This window comes from Polypterus senegalus, chromosome 1 (assembly GCF_016835505.1).
Source record: "Polypterus senegalus isolate Bchr_013 chromosome 1, ASM1683550v1, whole genome shotgun sequence".
Lineage (NCBI taxonomy): Eukaryota > Metazoa > Chordata > Cladistia > Polypteriformes > Polypteridae > Polypterus > Polypterus senegalus.
The window spans coordinates 333057183-333072341 of NC_053154.1; the positions used below are offsets into that span (position 1 = coordinate 333057183).

At 45.7% G+C, this 15159-nt stretch overlaps 1 protein-coding gene across 8 annotated transcripts in view; it reads left to right on the forward strand.

The window, feature by feature from the left end:
• plekha7b (pleckstrin homology domain containing, family A member 7b) overlaps positions 1 to 15159 on the forward strand; it is a 294855-nt gene that overhangs the window by 73206 nt on the left and 206490 nt on the right. Inside the window, exon 1 of one of the 8 annotated variants that reach the window (XM_039738657.1) lies at positions 14776 to 14828. The exons of the other annotated variants lie outside the window; for them this stretch is intronic. Coding sequence (XP_039594591.1) covers positions 14791 to 14828 — 38 coding nt within the window. The 5' untranslated portion in view covers positions 14776 to 14790. Of the gene's footprint in view, positions 1 to 14775; positions 14829 to 15159 lie in introns of those variants that run through there. 8 annotated transcript variants of the gene reach the window in all.

The window sequence follows — 15159 nt, forward strand, 5'->3', positions numbered from 1 at the left end:
TCTTGAGACTCATCAAGGAGAGCAGTTGTGTCTCTTCTGTGATTTGCATTTATAAAAGCAGCAATTAAGAGGGCCTGCCAGGTGAATCCAAGTGATAGCCCAGGCCTGGCTGTCTAATCAGGGCTCTTTCCAGATTGCAGATGCCCACAAATCAACTGCCTGCCAATCTGTTTTAATGTGTGATGGAGTGACTTTGATAAAGGTGTCGAGGCACTAGATACTTTCTTTTCTTTTTCTCATGGCAGCACTCGGTCAGGTAGAGAATTATTAGGCTGCCAAGCGCCAGCCGTCTCCAAGCTTCAGAGCTCACGGCTTTATTACTCGCCTTGCCCGGGGCTCACCAGGGCGTTTTGAGATTTGGCTTTTGTGAAGGATGGCAGCACTGAGGTAGCAGGGTAACAGGACTCCTGGATAATAGTTTGCAAAATATCTGAATTGAACGTTCCAGAAAGGATCAGGTATTCGGATAAACGGTCCCATTGAGCCTTTTATGGGTAGAATGTTACAAGTCAGAGTGCCAGCCCGCTTATGTGGACACACCAGAATGTGCTGGGGAAGGACCAGCTGGAAATCCTTCCCCATGACCTTTATATGTGCCACAAGTTCAGTCATTCCCAAGCTGAAGAGAGCAATCTGTTCGTTTCCATGAGAGAGCCATGCGCTCCGATGTGGATGTGCCGATTCTCCTCCCTGCTGCTTTCCAGTCGGCAGTCTCAGCACTTGAGTGTGTATACCGAATTTAATGGGACTAATAGGGGGAAGCCTCAAAGTGACTAGTGCCCCGTACCCCGTTAGCCTCCACTGTAAAGCGCCAGGATGTGCAAAATACGGGGAGATTCACTCGAAAGAGGCCCCGAATATTCTGTAATAACTCTTGCTAGGATGAAGCAAACTGAACAAAACAACGTGCAATGTGCTTCTCAGAATATGGAGCTTCGAACAAGCCGGGAATGAGGAGGTAGGCGCCGGACAGCCGTTTACAACTTGTGGGTGCATCCCGCCTGTACCCCTTCACTCAGTCGCTCGACATCTCATTGGGATGGTGGTGCACAGTATTGAGCAGTGTGTCTTCATGGTGCAAACCTATTGGGTCACCAGTTCAGAGTCAACTGGGTGATTGTGAATTAACAGAAGGTTACTTCCAGCAAGATGGAGCAAAGTGTCACACATCGGCAAGGAGCATGGCAGAAGTGGAGTCTGTCTTCCACAACGGGGTAATTTCAAAGGGGCTTTGGCCACCACGGTCACCGGACCTGACACCAGCAGACTTCTTCTATCAAAACAAGCCTCATACTATGGAAGATTTGAAGGAAAACATCCAGCGTGAAATTGCTGCTTTTCCCGAAACCCCCTGCTCGAGACGCTCGCCGATACGCTGAGGAACATGGAGAGCCGTGTCAAAATGTGTCTGGCAGAAAACTGAAATCACTACCAGCAATCGATTACACATACGTCAAGGTATAGATCGGCTGTTTTTGGTTCAGTTTGTTCATCCTAACTGGAGTTACAACAGAATGTTCGGGACCTCCTTTGAGTGAATCTCCCTGTATTTTTTATAGTTTATTGAAAACGTCTAACTTCACAACACAGTTTTGTGTAGCAAGTGCGTACGCGCCACATTTGTGAAGGAGTAACATTGGCTTGAAAAATACCAACCAATTCTCTTTAAGGGATCTGAAATTTAAAAAGTCATCTACAATTAAGGCACAGGTGTGTTCTGTTAACAGGAGTAATTGTTCACTAATTAAATGGTTTTCAACAAAACCCAGTAGCCAATGTGGCCATCCAGGGTCCGAGTTTGACGAGCCTGATCTGAGGAGAAGCAGGAAAGACAAGGTGTGGGCACAAGATGGGACTTTGAGGCCAAAGCAAAAATAAAACCAAACAGTCCTTGACAGGACAACGGGCACAAAACGACTATGAGGAAAAAGTGGCATTTCAAAGCCCCTGGTGAGGGTCCTCATTCTTTCCTATGGGTAAGACCTGTTGTCCGAGACCACATCTGGTACATCCATTTAGCAGATACTCGAGGGGCCAATGCACTGGTAAGCACACTTACACATTTGGACCAAGGTTTCACTGAAAGCACTTGGTGGGCCTCTACCTGTGACTCCTCAAATGAGTAGGACTACAAGGAAGTGGCCTTGACTGAGCTGAACAGCCTGTCCGGTCATCTGTCTCCTCCATTCATTTTTATTTCATATTAATATGAGAGCAATTTACAGGATCTTGGTGTTTGGCTACTCTCATCCATTAACGGATTCCATTTTAAGCCTTTATGTTCACAAAAGAAACGGCTGGAACAGACATCTTAGTGTCCGGCTGAAATGCAGTCTTGGTGGAAATGATATTCACTGCAAAGACTGCTGTTTCATTAACAGCAAATGGTGCCAGTCGGTGCCATGCCATCAAGATAATTAGTCATCTAGGCAAACGTGGTGTGCGGTGCAGGCTGGCGAGGTGAGTGTGTGTGTGTGTGTCTGCGCTAAACCGATGCTACTGTGATGGAGGCACACAAGTAGTAGGCATGTGTACATAAAGTATAAAAATTCATAACTAGAAATAAAACTTCTCTTCTGAGCAGCTGCTGTCTGTAACAAGAAACTGTCAAAGTGAACCGTAATGAGATCGTAAGCATGTGTGGCACTCGGTCGTCTCGACTGTTTCTGACGGGAGGAAGGCTCTCTTTTGTTTTGTGTTTAATCACTTTGAAATGACCAGGTGTCTGGTGGCCTTGGTCTCCTGACTGCTGCTCTACACAAAGGAAGCAGGTCCACCGCGACCATTGCTTACACTTGATTTGTATGTCGAACGTTTGAAGGAGAACCGGCCATCGAGCCCAACAAAACCCGCCAATCTCTCTCTCTCTCTCTGAGTGCCAGTACCTTCAGATGTAAACCTGCAGTGAAACTGAGCAGATCGGACCACCTCTTACACCCCACCTGCAAGCCGGAGATTGACAGCAGCAGCCACTCCACTCTTTTTCAAGCCACAAATTCTTGTGTGGTTGGTTGTTACGTTCTTTCTCAGGCCCTTAACCTGCAATTGCTGAGCGCTTTGAGTAGTGAGAAAAGCGCTATATAAATGCAAACAATTATTATTATTATTTCTTACTAGCTGTGTAAGCCTGTGTGCTAAAAAGCCTGGGGTCCTAGAAACTATTGAAATTGTCAGAAAACAAAGTGAAATGTAGAGATGTCAGGTGATTGAAAGGAACTACTCTGGGCGTCTCTCGCCAAGGAGGATTCGTTTTGCTGACGTGCTTGCATCGTTTGTGTGTTAGCGGCTAAGCAACTGTCTTTCTTCAGAGGTTTCTTTCTGCTGATGTGTCTGCCTCACTTCTGTATTAGCGGCTAAGCGAGTGAATCTTCGAAGATTTTGTTTTGTCGATGTGCTGGCCACGCTTGTGTTTCCTCGGAGGTGGAGCCCTTATCCCGACTCCACCTGTCACTTCCAGGACGGACGGACGGACAGACAGACAGACGCGCGCACACACACACTTCCACGTGTAGACGTTTATGTAGAAGTTTCTGTAAAGTTTTAAGTTCCCCTTGGGGACAAATGAACTCTTGTCTCTCGATCTGTTATATAGTGCCTTTCAGCTCTCTATCTCTGGGAATCTGTGATTTTTGCCTGCTAGTTTGAATATATGTTGCGATTTTTAAAGTGCTGTGATTCAGTATTGAGATTCTTTGTTGCAATTTTTTTTTTAAAATTAATAGAATTTCTCTCCAACTTGCTATTTTCTTGTCATTGTTAGTAATACAATTAAATCTGATTTTAAAGTGTTCTTTGAGCCAACAAGTAAACTTCATGATTGTATCTAGTGAGAAGTCGAGCAAAATGACACCTTTATATGGCTAACTAAAAAGATTACAATAAGCAAGACACTATCTGTAACATAAATGTATGGAATGAAGAAATTTCACACTGGCAGTGCCCAATCATGAGCACCGGGTTGGCACTCAGATTATCAGCCTGTGCTATGGAAGAGCCAGCAATTTCTGCTTCTGCTGCAGAGCTTGAAGGCCTTGGGTGCTTCTGTGGAAAATCCCAGCCACGCGTCGTCTTGAATATGTGCGCATAGGTTTGAATGTGAGGAACGCCGACCACCTGAGCTTCGACGGGCATATTCGCCTCATTGTCTGGGGACTAACACTGGCTCATCTTCATCGATTCCCCATTTCTCAGTGACACTATGAAGTAGTCGGCCATGTTAGCCCCCAGTATGACTTGTATGTACGAGTGGGGTTTGCAGGACTTGAGAGGATGAGTGCCATTCTTCACTCTGTGTGGCTCTCGAAGTCCATGAATCACATGTCAGGGCAACTCTGTCCACGTTACAGAGTAACACTTTTAATTCTGATTTAGCCTTGTTTTTTTATTTTGCAGTATCTGAGGGAAAAAAAAAAGTGTTGCAGTGGGTTAACATACCTCGGCTCCAGACTGAATCGAGTTGTGGAATCCTGCATTCTCAGCTACAGTGTATGGACGAAGGTCCTTACAAATGAGATATGCAGCAGACTTCGCTATCCTTTTTGCCTCATTACAGCTGCTGGGGAATTTATTTAAAGTTGTGTCCAGAGTTTTCTGCTTACTTGGCATAGCTGTGGTCTTGGTGCCATCAGAGTTTTGTCTTACGAGATACGTGTGAATATTAGTGATATCCCCACAATACTTGGCTTTACCGTGGCTGACAAATTTTGCATATGGATGTTATCATCTCAAGTTCTCCATTTACTTTGTGAGAGTCCAGGCTTTAGATTAAATCTGACGACAACAATTGATCAATCATGTTTTCGTTTGGCACCGTTTTCAGAGTGCGTGTTCTGCTAGCGAAATGTGTCCCAGGTGCAGCAACCACGTATGGGCATTCTCACCACATCAGTAAATGTATGAACTGTGCATTCTGATTACGAGAACTACGTCAGTGAACGGTTAGCATGGCAACAGCAAATGCCTGCTTGCGTGCAACTGAATTGATATTTAACTGTCTGTAGTAATTAATCACACGGTACGCTTCATGCGTCGTTCTACGCGGTTACAGCTTGTTGATGGGAATGTCAGCCAATATCTGCCTATCGCTATATATACTGCTCAAAAGAATTAAAGGAACACTTTTTAATCAGAGTATAGCATAAAGTCAATGAAACTTATGGGATATTAATCTGGTCAGTTAAGTAGCAGAGGGGGTTGTTAATCAGTTTCAGCTGCTGTGGTGTTAATGAAATTAACAACAGATGCACTAGAGGGGCAACAATGAGATGACCCCCAAAACAGGAATGGTTTAACAGGTGGAGGCCACTGACATTTTTCCCTCCTCATCTTTTCTGACTGTTTCTTCACTAGTTTTGCATTTGGCTACAGTCAGTGTCACTACTGGTAGCATGAGGCGATACCTGGACCCTACAGAGGTTGCACAGATAGTTCAACTTCTCCAGGATGGCACATCAATACGTGTCATTGCCAGAAGGTTTGCTGTGTCTCCCTGCACAGTCTCAAGGGCATGGAGGAGATTCTAGGAGACAAGCAGTTACTCTAGGAGAGCTGGAGAGGGCCATAGAAGGTCCATAACCCATCAGCAGGACCAGTATCTGCTCCTTTGGGCAAGGAGGAACAGGATGAGCACTGCCAGAGCCCTACAAAATGACCTCCAGCAGGCCACTGGTGTGAATGTCTCTGACCAAACAACCAGAAAGACTTCATGAGGGTGACCCAAGGGCCCCATGTCCTCTAATGGGCCCTGAGCTCACTGCCCAGCAGCATGCAGCTCGATTGGCATTCGCCATAGAATACCAGAATTGGCAGATGCACCACTGGTGCCCTGTGCTTTTACAGATGAGAGCAGGTTCACCCTGAGCACGTGACAGAAGTGAAAGGGTCTGGAGAAGCCATGGAGAACATTATGCTGCCTGTAACATCATTCAGCATGAGCAGTTTGGTGGTGGGTTAATGATTGTCTGGGGAGGCATATCCATGGAGGGTCACACAGACCGCTACAGGCTTGACAAAGGCACCTTGGCTGCCATTAGGTATCAGGATGAAATCCTTGGACCCATTGTCAGACCCTATGCTGGTACAGTGGCTCCTGGTGCACGACAATTCCTGGCCTCATGTGGTGAGAGTATGCAGGCAGTTCCTGGAGGATGAAGGAATTGATACCATTGACTGGCCACCACACTTTCCTGACCTAAATCCAATAGAACACCTCTGGGACATTATGTTTTGGTCCATCCAATGCCACCAGGTTGCACCTCAGACTGTCCAGGAGCTCAGTGATGCCCTGGTCCAGATCTGGGAGGAGATCCCCCACAACACCATCTGTCATCTCATTAGAAGCATGCACCGATGTTGTCAGGCATGTATACAAGAACACAGGGGCCATACAAAGTGCTGCGTACAATTTGGAGTTGCTGCAATTACATTTTGGCAAAATGGACTAGCCTGCCACATCATTTTTCACTCTGATTTTTGGGCGTCTTTGAATTCAGGGCTCTGTAGGTTGATCATTTTCATTTCCATCAAACGATGTGGCATCCTGTCGTTCCTAACACATTACCCAGTCTATATCCGTATAGATATCCAGGAGGATTTCTTTTTCCCATTGAGATCTGATGTGTTTTCAAAGTGTTCCTTTAATTTTTTTGAGCAGTTTATATATATTTATTTATCTTAGTCCTTTCTCTTCTCCTCTTCCCTGGCAGCTCTATCCTTTGCACCCTTCTCCCAATATACCCCTCATCTCTCCAAACCAGCGCCATCTTGCCTCTCTGACTTTGTCTCTCACTTGTCCTTTCTGAGCTGACCCTCTAATGTCCTCATTTCTAATCCTGTCCACCCTTGTCACACCCAATGCAAATCTTAGCATCTTTAACTCTGTCACCTCCAGCTTTGTCTCCTGTGCCACCATTTCAAGCCCATGTAACACAGCTGGTCTCACTACCATCCTGTAGACCTTCCCTTTCACTCTTGCTGTCACAAATCTCTCCTGACACTCTTCTCCACCCTGCCTGCACTCTCTTCTTCACTTCTCTTCCACAATCCCCATTGCTCTGTACTGTTGATCCCAAGTATTTAAACTCCTCCACCTTTGCCAACTCTACTCCCTCCATCCTCACCACTCCACTGACCTCCCTCTCATTCACACACATGTATTCTGTCTTGCTGGTCCTACTGACCTTCACTCCTCTACACCTCCCCAGGGTCTCCTCAACCTGCAGATCACAATGTCATCCTCAAACATCACAGTCCACGGGGACTCCTGTCTAATCTCATCTGTCCATCACCATTGCAAATAAGAAAGGGCTCTGAGCCGATCCCTGATGTAATCCCACCTCCGTCACTCCTACAGCTCTGAGGCACTGACTGTGACCACTGTCACACTTCCCTCGTGTGTCTCTGTGTGTGTTTATAATCCAACATCTGTATATCTGTCCGCTTTTCAAGAGAGAACTACTTAACAGATTTAGATCGGGTTTTTTCTATAATTTGCTTGAACATCCCTGTTGATTTTTGCGACTTCTGTCATTGTGCTAAGTATCTCAGTTCGTTTGCGGTACTGATTTTTATTTACATGAATCCGAGAGACATGTAGTGGGGCCCTTCTCACTCGCGTGCCAGCCTAGGGGTGCAACTTACCTCTGCTTAGCTAGTGAATGACAGAACTACTTAATGGATTTATTTATTTTTTTCTATAATTTGCTTGCACATTCCAGTTGATTTTGCGACTTCTCTCATCACTCTAAGAATCATAATTTGCTTGCAGGAGTGATATATTTGCGCTAATCCGAGACAGAGGCTGTGGGCGGAAGGGAGGGCGAAGCGTGATGTCAGGACTGGGCACCTGGGGGGCGGGATCCTCTTCACTGTCCTGTTTCACTACTATGTGGGCAGAGTCGCAGGGAATGGCTAGTGAATTATAAATGTAAGATGGGCATTGGTAACCGATGGAGAGCAGACCATGAAACGTTCTCCTGGGTTTCCATTGATGTACTGTCTGGGCCATTGGTTCTTAAACTTTGGGCTCTGTGTTGTCTGAATCTGGGATTTGCACAATTTGGCTTCTTACAGTTTGTGGGGTTGTGTCTTGGGTTGGGTTGCCATGGGCAGTAAAGCAAAGCGCCTGCAATCTTACAAGGAAATGGTGGTCACAGGCGATTCTGGGTGTCAAAGATACAAAAAAGGCAAAATTGGGTCATGAGGGGAAAAAAAAAATGGTTTCAAAAGCAGTGGTCTTTGGCAGTGTGCAGAAGGAAGTGAGAAAGCAAATATAAATTGCCATCTGCAGGGGGATTCACAAAGAACGCAACACTCTCCGTGGCCAAGAATCCATCTGAAAGCCACGTATATGTCGAGCGTTTTCTTCATCTTATAAAGGCTCGATATGCACCCCTTGTGGCACACGGAATACGTCAGTCCTGCAGTCTGATTCATCCCAGACCCTTTGTAGCGTATCACCCTTGATGGTTGCCATGGCAGTGTGTCCAACTTTTCAAATGCCAGAGTCAGAGGGGGAAAATTTAAGGATAACTCTGCATTTTGTATGATGCATACTGAGAAGTACATTTTTCAAAGTGTTCAGTTACTTTCGAGTCTTGCCTGCATTTAAAAGCTGTTCAGAGAAGTTCAGATGCCCCCCTATAGTCTAAGCAGATTAGACTATATAGAGAAGTATAGAGAAGATGTGGGGGGGTGGCATCGATTTAAAGCTGATTCAGCGACTCTCCATGAGTGTGTCACATTCTCAAGGACACCTGTGGTAATGGAGGTGGCAGGCATTCAAGATGATAAGCAGGAAGCACAACTTCACACAAAGAGCCGTTTGTGGGCATCTGGGACAGACTCGAAGGTGAGGCTGAGGCCTTGGCAACTTTTTTAAAAGTATTTGGATGAGATTCTAGAAAGACGTGGCTTTTGGCTGACCAAATAGTTTACTCTTTGTTTGGGAGATGCTTTACATTGAAGCACCATTGTTCTCTGTCTGCTTTGTTAGCATTAGGGTAGCAAACCACGAAAAGAAGTGAGCACGTTTACCAGGGGGGAGAATATGCAATAACGTAGAAAATATAATGGCCTAAAGAATCCAGGCAAGTGACTTCACTGTCATACCATCCGTACAGTGGCACAAAGTAACGTTCAGCAGGACCACCACAGTGACGCATAGACACACACCGGGCAAGAGCGAGATCAGTAAAGAACTCTACCTTAAATTGATGAGAGAGATAGATTTATACTTTATTTGTCCTCACAGGGGAAATTAGAATTTTATAGAAGCTAAAATATGATAAAAGCAAACCTCACACCAACCCCCCCACCATACACACACACACACACACACACACAACTTCTGTCTTGGATAACAAAGAGCTGCTGCTGTCAATACCAGCCTTGTAGGGGACAGCAAGAGGAGGTCAGACCTGCTTGAATTGAGTTAGCATGTAAGTAGGACACTTTGGTTAACAGATTCGGCCTTTAATAGTAAGGATTTTCTTAAAATTCTTGGACTCCGATTTGATATCAGGCCAGGCCAAGGTATTAGACTGACGGCTGGATGTAAAAGGCGCTATAAAATAATAAGACGGTACATTGATGATCCTTCATAGGAATTTCATAGCCTCCTCTTGGAACATAAAGTTGTTGTTGGAAAAGTTGGGAGCGAAGTGTGCAAGTGATGATGTCAAGTGTGAGAACAACACACACAATGTCCCCAGTGTCAGTTTTATCGACAAGTGTCCCTGAAGTAATGTGTCCTGTGCCCAAGTAAGACTTTACACCTGGCCGGGGTCTTGCACCACCTGATGACTGCAGAGGCACAGACGCACCTTCTAACTCGCCACAGTGGAATGAGCTCTGGCATCAGGTGGGTCACTTTATTCACAGTAGCCTCTCATTTTGCTTTATGCTCTTCTGCCACTGCGTCCAGAGTCAGTCCAGGGGCTCAGTTTGCCTTCTGGGTATCTTTTTTTTTTTTTTTGATGTATAGTGTTACTTCTCTCACATACCATTGCACAGAATGATGTACTGAGTGCTATGGAAAGGTTGGACCCTTCGTCCCTCTGAGCAGTGTGCCACTCTGATTAATGGGCATGTGTCTGTTCAGACCCTTTATGTGGTTCCTTTTGAGCAGGAGTTGGCTGTTTGTAAATGTCACCAAGATGGCACTAGTCTATGATAGTGCCCAATGGTAGACTTTCCGAAATTACAAGGAGTAGCAATTGAAGCACAGATCCCTCTCCAGTGTAGGGTTGCACGGTATACTATAAGATGCCCCTTTAACCCCAACAGACAGACGCTCAGGCCACAAAAGTAACAAGAAGCGTTTTAATCCGTTTTCTTCTTAGTAACCATGCCTAAAGCACCACCGCCACAATATCACAGTTTTAATAGATACAATAATTACAATTCTCTCTCTTCTATTCTCCTCCACACCTCCCAGCATGCTTTGTCCACCTCCACCCGACTGGCTCGCATGCTGGGTCTGCAGCCGTCCTTTAATTAGTGCCCGACCCAGAACAGATTCTGTTCTTCCTCCCATGCGACTTGCCAGCACTTCCGCGTCAGATGGAGAACTAAAGTTCTTTAGTCAGCCCAGAAGTACTTCGGGGCTCCTGTCCACGTGATCCATTAGTACTTCCGGGCCATTTCAGAAAGTATGACTCTGCAGGGCTGAGAAACCGAACTTCAAGTCCCAGGATGCCCTGCGGTAATCCGGCGTACCGCTATACTCCAGGGGAGCTCCATCTAGCGTCTAGCTGCCTTCCATCATCCTTTCATTCTCGGGCCGTCCCGGCTGGGTTGAGCTGCCGTCCGGCCGTCACGACTCGTACAGGAAAAGTGCCGAAATACCCAAATGTTAAAGCATTACAGCACCAGTATTTTGCATTTTCATTACCAGAAGTAAATGTAAGGGGTCCTCTCATTCCTCCCTTGACATTAACTATTGCAGTTATAGAAAAACGTTAATTTCATAGAATTCGCAAAACAAAAGTACAGACTTTGACGTGATGGAACTGCATGGGGAGCCCTTCCTCTTGTTATGTCAAGGAGATTAGGACATCATGGCTTCAAAAATGAAGTGGTGCGTAGAGCGGCCCGGGAGGCTGCAGTAAGATGGCGGGTTTTCAGAGTATCTCTTACTTCCTTTTGAGCCTTTTTGGTATCAGCACTGAGGTCTGAAAGGCGCTATCAGCACCAACGTCTAAATGTTAGTACCAACCCAGTGCTACCTGGCGCCTAGTGTAGCCCGAGACCTTGTCTTGTGTATGCAGTTCTTCTTCTTTCTACAGATCTGATAGTTTTGGCCCGTTTTTAATTCGTGTGATCCATTTACTGTACACGTCTTTCCATCCATGGGGGGATTTCTTGTTCCCGTTTCAAACAACATCCAAGGTTCAGATGTTAGACGTAGCCCTCGGAGGAATGTGTGCTGTAGTTCTTATTCTCTCATGTTACTTGGGCCTTTTGTTGTTTTCTGTGTCTTTTGTTTAATCTCTATGTGCAGTGTGCGCGCTCTGTAGAATTTGATAGCTCACTTCCCTTGTCTCGTCAATGCACACCTGATGTACTCCTTACTTTTTTTATTTTAATACTAATAGATCATTTTCTGCTTGATTATTCAGGGCTCTGTCACTACCTACAGCCCACCCTCTCGGCTTTGACAAGTGGAAGTGACAGTTTTGAATTCAAGCTGGGCGTCGGCTTGTGTTGTAGGAATATTACGGGCAAAATTAAATAAGCAACAAAATCAATTTTCCGTGACACGCTTTTATTTACGTTGTACCGCTATCCCCGGGGCAAATAACTAAACCCCGAGTTAAGGCACGATTAGAAAACTGCTAGTGTAAAGCAGTTCAATATCTATCGAACAGCGTGACCAACGCTCGTCCTTTTATTGACCCCCACCACCTGTCCCAGGCTAGCATTAACCACAAGCCATGACACCAAATAAAGAAGAAGCTAAAGAACAAATATATTATTTTACATATATAAAGAAAAACAAACAAACAAATACCTAACAATCAAAACCCTACACTCTGGTTTAAACACGTGATGTTCGTAAATAAGAAAACCCAGACTGTCCAAATGGGTTTACTGTCCTTATTGTTCAGGGCAAAGAGAAACCCTAACGGAATACGCCGGCTGTCGAGCCGATAACAATAAAGTTTAGTCCTACCGGTCCAAGATATTCGTCAGCGAAATCAAAGAAAAAAGAGTCCGTCTTCAGAGACGCGTCTCCCTTGTGTCGCTCAGTCTCCCAAAAAGAAAAAGAACTTGTTCCAGCAGATCCATTTCTTGGTGCTACCTTGTCCTTCTCTTTGCTCCGCCACAAGATGTCTCCCTTTCCCCCCTTCTTTTCCGGCTTTTAAGTTTTCAACACCAACCGCCCTGTCCGAGTTATGACCTCCCCCTTAAAGGTGTATTTACAGCATCCTTTTTCCCTGTAATGCACCCAAAGAGGCAGCAACCGCCCACAGAATAATAGCACATGTGGCATCCGCTACAACGTACACTCACGGGTCACGCTCTTTTTTTTTTTTTTTTCTTTAGTTATTGTCACATTTCTCTATTGAACTTTGTTTGAAATATTAACTACGACCTCCAGGAGGTGTCCTGTAACGGAGTTGATATGGTGGGCCTCTCTTGAGGTGATGTTACTAGCTGGGCTCACCACAGCATAGACAATTGCACGGTATGATCCAGACACACTTGCATTTATAAAATTAGTAGTACAGTTTATTCCTAACGTTAAAACAGTTTTGACAAGAACGGGCCATTCATGTCACCAATGCTATTCACCTAATTAATTCAGAATAATTTAAGAGTTGAACACAAGGGTTATAGGAGAGACTGATGGACGGATGTGTGTAACTATCAGAGCAGGACAACAAATGCAACAAGTTGGCTTAGATTTCTCTATAAATTGGGCACAAACTTACAATTTACACTCATGAGCCACTTTATTGGGTACACCTGCTCAACTGCTTGTTAACGCACATCTTTAATCAGCCAATCACACATGGCTGCACCCATGTAGACGTTGTCAGGACCACCTGCTGGAGTTCAAACCGAGTATCGGAATGGGGAAGAAAGGGGACTGATGTGACTTTGAACGTGGCGTGGTTGGTGGTACCAGTTGGCCTGGTCTACTGGGATTTTCACACACAGAGAATGGTCCGGAAAAGGGAGAACAGCAGTTCAATGTCTTATTCATGCCAGTGGTCAGAGGAGAATGGCCAGACTGGTTTGAGCTCAGAGAAAGGCAACAGGAACTCAAATAACCAACCAAGGTGTGCAGAAGAGCAGCTCTGAACACACAAGACGTCAAACCTTGAAGCTGATGGGTTACAACATCAGGAGACCACGGTAACAGGAAACTGAGGGCTCAACAAAACTGGACAACAGAAGTTTGGAAGAACGTCACCTAGCCTGATGAGTCTCGATTTCTGTACCGACCTTTGGGTGGTCGGATCAACATCATGAAAGAAGAGATCCATCCTGCCTTGCATCAACGCTTCAGGCTGGTGATGTAATGGTGTGATGGGGTATTTTCTTGGCACAGTTTGGGCCCCTTAGTACCAGCTGAGCATCATTTCAATGCCACTGCGTACCTGAGTATTGTTACTGACCGTCTCCATCCTTTTGACAGCAGCGTGCCCATCTTCCAGTGGTTACTTCCAGCAGGATAATGCACCATCTCGCAAAGCTCAGATCATCTCAAACTGGTTTCTTGAACATGACAATGAGGTCATTGTACTCAAAATGGCCCCCACAATCGACAGATCTCAAACCAGTAGAGCACCTTTGGGATGTGGTGGAACGGGAGATTCGCATCGTGAATGTGCAGCCAACAAATGTGCATCAGCTGCTTGAGGCTATCATGCCAATGTGGATGAAAATCCCCGAGAAATGTTTGCAGCACCTTTTGTTGAATCTACTCCATGAAGAAGTACCGCAGCTCTGAAAGCAATAGGGGGTCTGACCCGGGACTAGCAAGGCGTACCTAATAAAGTGGCCGGTGGCCGTACATTTCCTCTCTTTGAATTCTTGTCCAAAATTATTGCTGTGATGCATCCGAGGCTGGCATTTAGTTGCTGTGTAAGAATTTTTGTCTTTTGGGCGGTTAAAGACTTGAGACTTTGTCTGGTTTACACGTTTCTCGGTGCCTCTGTGCTTGGCGGTTTCTGCCGCAGCTTGTCGTGTGTGTGTGTGTGTGTTTGTGCAGGCAGCCGTCAAGTCTAATAGGTGAGGTTAGAGATTCAGATTTTCTCTCAGATTTGAAGGGAGAAACTTGTACAGGTGATGACTTGGCCAACTCCCTGGTGGTTCTCGTTTTTTTTTTGTGACCACTGACGGTGAAGGCCGAGCCGCCAGAGTGACCATTGGGCATATGTTGGAGTGTTTGTTTGTTTGTGTTCCACCCTGTCCAAATGTGGCTGGCAGGAATGAAAACAAATTTTCACTTGTTGGGAATGTTGAGCAACTGTTTGGCTCCTGGAAACAAAGGGCTGAATATGTGGGATTGTGTGACACAGCCATATTTGAAAGACAAAGGGGGAAGGAAAAAAAAAATAATCTGAAGGACAAAAGCTTCAGTGATCGGCGCACTTCGTAGGAGGAACTGGCCTCGACTGGACATTGCCGACATGCCATCGGTCATTTTTCTTCCTAATGAGCTTCCCGTTCATTTGGAGATGGCACAGAGGCTGCAGGCCCAGTTGTCACCGGACAGCTAGTGGCACGATGACAACTTGCTTCAGGTGTTGCTTGTGGAGGATTCGCAGGAGAACAGGCATGGCTCGGTATGGGCAAAGGCTGAAGAGGGGACTCAGGTGAGCGACCATGAGGGCTTCATGTGGCAGGCATGTTGGTGGGGAAGGTGGGATGTGTTGAGGTGAGACGAGGTCTTTGTCAGAAGCTCGTCTTGACGTTTCTCCTTTCAAATATGTAGCCTGAGGCACAAGTGTGTTAATGCGCTCCCCACTGACGCCATCCCATCTTTTTCATGCATCATTCCTCTTTGCTCCCTGCCTTCTTTCCTTCAGGTCGGCAGCTCGTTTCTTTCAAGGCATTGCGTCAGACGTCCTATTGCTTATTGTCAGATTCCCACAGATCAAATGGAATACAAGATGTAGTGAGCAGAAAAGACGGCGTGTGCTCCTG